We start from the raw sequence: 5,881 nt of genomic DNA, 5'->3' as shown, positions 1-5,881 counted from the left end.
GCTTCTTCAGCCACAGAATGAATCTATGCTTGGGCTGCCTAATTCTGTTCCATATCAAATCTGCAATATTCCACCTTAGCCTTTATCCTACTAGTTGGTTGTACCCATTGAGATTGAGTACCTTCCATTACTAGTAAGACAGTATCTACCATTCATGTACCACCGTTGCATCTGTTGCTTTATACCATGTAATTTTCTTCAATATCAACTGCTATCTTGTGTTGGTTGGTGTGTTCAGAAATCACCACCTGCTTTCGTTTAAATGCCATGTATCCACTTCACCCATAGTATTTCCTTCTTGTTAATCAATAACAATATTAATTTTCCAAACATATTAGTATTATTAATAGTATTTAATATGTATATTATTTTTTAGCAACATTTAAATAGGAGGGAATGCTAAAGGACTTATGTTATATAGTTTCTTCTCTATACTATTAACGCTAACAAATGTTATACAGTTTTTTCGTTATAAAATTTCATGTTTTTCATCTTTTATTTTCTTTTTTGACCTTTGTGTGTGTTTTTGGCAGAAATTTTACATGCCTCAAAGTGTATAAATATAAAGCAACTTGGCATATTGAATAATAGAGAAGTAAAGAACTTTAAAATATTGAAGATTTTTATTCTTTTGTAATCGCGCGAGGTGCTAGAAAATTAACTAGTTTATAAAATAAGTGAGAGATAGATAATCTCGTCTGTAAATAATAGTGTGGGAAGTAGGATAAAGATAATATCTTTCAATTGTCATCCTATATTTTTGAACATTAGACCCAACCAACCGCATGGTATGATACGAGGTACAATATGACATCCGTTTCTTATCTAACTTGTGATAATTTAATGGATAAGATAAAATATTAAGCCCTGCATCTCTTATTTTTACAAATAAGTCTTAAGTTATTACCGATCGTTTAGCTCGCGATTGTACATTATGATAATGTGATTGTAGATGGTGAAACTAATAGCTGTCTTAAGATGTTTTAACCTTGTCTGTAATGTGACTGTATTTTGTCAGGATATGCAACGAAGAGAGCGACAGGACTATATCTGGCATTTATAACCATCATAAAATGAAAGGTAGCTCAACCGAAGAAATGGTGTGCATAAGCATTTCAAAGAATGAAACTTGTCAACTAAATTTGAAATTGATCTGAAGCTAATTAATATTCTCCCCGTTCCAGTTGATGTGAACCTATTTCCTTTTGCTCCGTTCCAAAAAGAATGACCACTTTATAAATTTGGAAACAATTTAGCTTAAACTTTCAATTCTACCCTTAATGAGAAGCTTTTATAACTACACAAATACTCTGGACCCCTTTTTAACTTGTTTAGGACCACAAATTCCAAACGTCTTCATTTTTTCTTACACTCCATACCCAGGTTCACATAAATTGGAACGGAGGGAGTACTATTTTTTAACAAGTACGAAGCAAATTGATCTTGACGTGAAATAAACTTGTATTCTTAAGAAATCATGTGTCCTAACAGTTACTCACAAAAAGGTTGATGTTATGGAAAGTTTAGCTCTTCCAAGTTCATAGATTATGGTATCATACTATACATGTATATTTCAAAAGATAAACCCCCTCCCTCCCTATACAAGTTAGGCAACTCGAGATGTAACATGTTCGTGCACATTTTGATGTTTTCATGAATTACCAAGTGCAAGATTTTCGAGGAGCTTGTGCTATCGAGTCAAGTAGGTAAATATCGTCATGCTTTGCCTGCCCTGATCATGATATCCAACCCTGCAAAGCAACACATTCTGGACTAGTAAGACGGTCTATTCTAGTTCAAGATGTCAAACAGTGTCAGAATGAATATAGAGAGATTGCAACATTGAGAATTGACACAGTACAAGTTACCAGCACCAGGAGAGAAGAGCAATAAGGACCAAAGAAGGTCCAGTTTAAATATTGCATGCTTTACTGTGGCATGTCCAAGTTCACCTATATTTTTCTTTTTTCCCTTCTGTCTACTTTCATTGCTTGCAGGAAACAGAGAGTAGAGGAAAAACCAATTTGGGAGTCCATGTCCAAATATACAACAGATCATCAATCAGCAGCTCTATGCTAATAACATCACTAATAAGTTAGCTGCTTTAAGAGAAAAAAAGAATCATATCAATACCCTTTTAGCAGCAATCCATTTTCCATCTAGCCAGTGTTGATGGGGCCTCAAATCGGAATGCTGAATTTCCAAGATCTCATTCGACATTTTAAAGTAGACTGTATAGTTTGAACCATCAAGAACTTTGCAAACTTGACCAGCCCACCATCCACCATTATACCAAGCATCAACTTCATCAAGTGGCCAGAATATGTCAGGTTGTTGGGTCACTGGGGGAGGTCTTATACAAAGAGCATCTGCTTCTTCAGTCAGGAGGTCCGTTTCATCATCAGTTTCTAGAGTCTGGTATCGCAGCAGATACTTCCCATTTCCTAGATGTCTCACAATTGTAGCAGGGTACCATGAACCCCGGTAACTTTCTTCATCTCTCTTCGCCTCCACCTTTGCTCCAACGCTAAATTTTGTGCGTCTGGCTACTCCACCATTCAGTCCCTTTAGTTTTCCAAGTCCGGGCTTCACTTGAACTTTGGGTTTTTTCTGCATGTCACGTGAATCATATAGGAATGAGGAAGAAAATAATCTCAACTTTATACAGCTGAAGCTCTTGAAGAATAAATGAATAGCAATTGTAAAAAATTTATGTTGTCATACCCTGAAGGCAATGACCCATTTTCCATCAATCCACTCTTGATGGGGTCTCAAAGTGAAATGGTCAAACACCAGTTCCTCATTTGTGGTCCAAAAATACACCATGTACTTTAAGCCATCAAGGATTTTGCATATAATACCAACCCACCATCCGTCATTATACCATGCGTCAACTTCTTCAAGCATTTTAAATCTGTCAATTCTATCAATTACAGGGGGGCAGGGCCTAATGTCAGAAGCATCTGCCATTTCTTTAAGGGGCTCAGATTCGTCTTCAGTTCTTAGTGTCAGGTACTCCACCAAAAACTTATGCTGACCAATTGACTCGATAATAACTGCAGCGTACCAGGAACCCTTGTATCCTTCTTCATCACTTTTCACCTCTACCCTCATCTCTTTGCTGAACTTGGGTTCTGATGTCTTTCCACTACACTTTATCTTGATTTTCAGATCCTTCGACTTCAAATTCATGTCAGATGAACTTCTTGTCATATCAAACTTGAGCCAACAAAGAAAAGGAGAAAAAGAAGATTGTTAAATATCCTTGAAAAAAGCCAACAAGAACAAGAGAGAAGAGGAACATACCTCTCTGGCAGTAACCCATTTCTCTTTGATCCATTCTTGATGAGGTCTCAGCATAGAATGTTCAAACACCAATTCTTCCTCTGTGCTCAACAAACACACTTCATACATCAAACCACCAAGAACTTCTCTTATATGACCTTCCCACCATCCATCAATGAACCAAGCATCTACCTTATCAAGAGGTTCAAAAGGATGAAACGAATGGATTTCAGGTGGACACGGTCTGATGCATGAAGCATCAACCTCTTCTTTGAGAAATTGAGATCCGTTCACTGCTTTCAGTGTCTGATATTCGACCAAATACTTGTCATAGCCAACAGATTTGACAATAACTGCATTATGCCATGAACCACGGAAACCTTCTTTATCACGCTTGACCTCTACAGACATCCCTTCGCTAAATGTTCCCATCCAAGATCTGCTACACTTTATCCTGAGTTTGACCCCTCTTGACTTTAGGTCTACATCTTGTATGTTCTGCATCGTAATAATTTTTTCTTTTTGATAAATTTCTGCATCGCAATAATTTTAACTACGTAATATACATGAATAGAGATAAACTTTAGACCATGATACATCTAAAAGAACTAGATGACAACTACTATAAAGACTGTTTGTACAGTGTTTCATAGTATGACAAAATGGAAGGAATCCACATTAAGTGGAAATGTATGCCCCATCAAGTGAATAATTAGCTTAGTGCCCAATTGAATATAATGCACGGTCTGTTATAATTCCCAGTATAATTATGAGCAAATTCCATATAAGCATAATCGAAGGAAAACATCCCCAAATACACTTTTTTTTCCGCTTATTTGTAAAAAAGGTGTAATAGGACTAAGGAAGAAGACATCAGACATAAGAAGAGTGTAATGAAAGAAATTTACAGGTAGATATGCCAACTCAAAATACCCTGGCAGATAAATCTTGAAAGAAAAATAGAGTGTTCAATGCCAAAGATTCATAAACATATGTAAATACAAATAACAGAAGAGGAAGATTTGTTTCATCTAATTTCAGCTACACATCCCTTCATATGCTACTCATAATATTGAATGATTTTTTTTATAAAATAAAATAAACTCTCAACCTCCACCCACAGTCCACCCTCTTGAGTACCAACAGCAAAATTAATACTCATGGAATAAAACAGTAATAACAGCCCAAGAAGTGATGAAATGGAAAGAAGATTAATTTTCTACCAGCCATTCATCTGGAATAAACAAGTTGGTTATAGCTTAGACAATCCACCTTACATCTTTGGGAGAGAAAGCAGGGTATGGGAGGAAAAAAAGGTAAGCAATCAGCTAAAACATAAAGTAGTCAATTACTATATTAATCTCAACATATATAGTACTCTCACTCTCTCCGCCCCAATTTGAGTAACTTGGTATTTACTTTTAAAATTAAAATATTAGATAATAAAAAACCTGGGGCAATTTTTGGAGGTGAAGAGGAGGAGGAACCCAAGAGCCATCATCCCAGTCTCGATAAAACCGCAAACCCCATTGTTCCGCTTTAACCACAACTTCTACAAGTGAAACCAAATACATAGAATTCTCCAAGATACCATTCACCTTCCCTTTTCTCCACCCTTTCCCTTCATAAAGGACCTCCACATTGTCACCAACCTTGAAGTACCTGTGAAGCTCAATTGGAGGTGTAGGCCGTATATCACAAGCATTAATGTACTCTCTCCTCCGGCGTCCAGAAGGTTCCTCGTTAAGGGTCTGGAACTCAACGTAAATTTGACCATTTCTGGTTGGGGTTGATCGGAGTATGGTGGCGGGGTACCAGATGGTAAAAGGCTGTGTTTTTAGGACTTCTACAGCGTCTCCTTTGTTGAAGCATTGTGGGGTTGTACTTGTATGGAGTAGCATGTCATAAACCCTAACTATAAGAGTGGAAATTGTAGGAGGGAGAAGGAGTAGTAGGATTGTCCAAGCAAGAAAGCTGTGTTGGTGTTTTAGTATGTACACACATTTATACATAAAATCGCAGTATGGTTATACATAAAATCGCAGTATGTACACACATTTACTCAAATTTTAAAGTTAATTATTTCCAATTGCAGAAAATGTATGGTTATTTTTGAAATAGACTAATTGAAAGTGTGCATTTTACTCATTTTATCACGGCCCCACAAAATTTTTACAACTTTAAGATCACAAGTTTCAAAACTCTTTTTTTTTTCTTAAACTCTGTGACGAGTAACTCATCTAAATTGAAACGTGAGAGTATACTATTTATTTTGAAGAGTTATAATGATCAAATTTTTGAAAACAAATACTAAGCTATTTTGAATGGTAGGAAACATAATAGAAAATTAATTTCCAAGATGAAAATGATTTGATGAAAATTTTATATTTACCATGATATTATTCCTTATTTCAACCCTTATGTCTCCCACTGCTATCCTTTGTTGCCTCATCTCTCATTTATTTTTAACTAGTCATAGGGTATGCAACGCGCATTGTGCGTGTATGAGTATAATCTTTTAAAATTAATATTTATAAATGTCATATTAAAATGTGTTTGAGTTATATATTAATAATAATTGTAACGACCCGGCCTA

At 35.9% G+C, this 5,881-nt stretch overlaps 1 protein-coding gene across 1 annotated transcript; it reads right to left on the bottom strand.

Annotated features, from left to right (window-relative positions):
- Positions 1-1,443: 1,443 nt before the first annotated feature.
- On the bottom strand, positions 1,444-5,297 carry LOC104228898 (protein AGENET DOMAIN (AGD)-CONTAINING P1). The gene is made up of 5 exons (XM_009781445.2): positions 4,737-5,297; positions 3,307-3,783; positions 2,725-3,219; positions 2,134-2,610; positions 1,444-1,751 (listed from the first exon to the last, which is right to left on the bottom strand). Exons 1-5 carry the CDS (start codon positions 5,295-5,297, stop codon positions 1,737-1,739), a joined length of 2,025 nt encoding a protein of 674 aa, XP_009779747.2. The 3' UTR covers positions 1,444-1,736.
- Positions 5,298-5,881: the final 584 nt, after the last annotated feature.

The sequence above is a fragment of the Nicotiana sylvestris genome, chromosome 9 (genome assembly GCF_000393655.2).
Source record: "Nicotiana sylvestris chromosome 9, ASM39365v2, whole genome shotgun sequence".
In the NCBI taxonomy this organism is placed as follows: domain Eukaryota; kingdom Viridiplantae; phylum Streptophyta; class Magnoliopsida; order Solanales; family Solanaceae; genus Nicotiana; species Nicotiana sylvestris.
The sequence above is the reverse complement of the archived record's forward strand: the minus strand, read 5'-3'. Positions and strand labels throughout refer to the sequence as shown.

Excerpts from the sequence above, each read along its gene's own strand:
- LOC104228898 (XM_009781445.2), bottom strand. The coding sequence starts at position 5,297 with ATGTATAAATGTGTGTACATACTAAAACACCAACACAGCTTTCTTGCT. Across the intron at positions 3,784-4,736 it reads ACCTCCAAAAATTGCCCCAG|AACATACAAGATGTAGACCT; the intron begins GTTTTTTATTAT and ends ATTACGATGCAG. Across the intron at positions 2,611-2,724 it reads AATGGGTCATTGCCTTCAGG|AAAAAACCCAAAGTTCAAGT; the intron begins GTATGACAACAT and ends CGTGACATGCAG.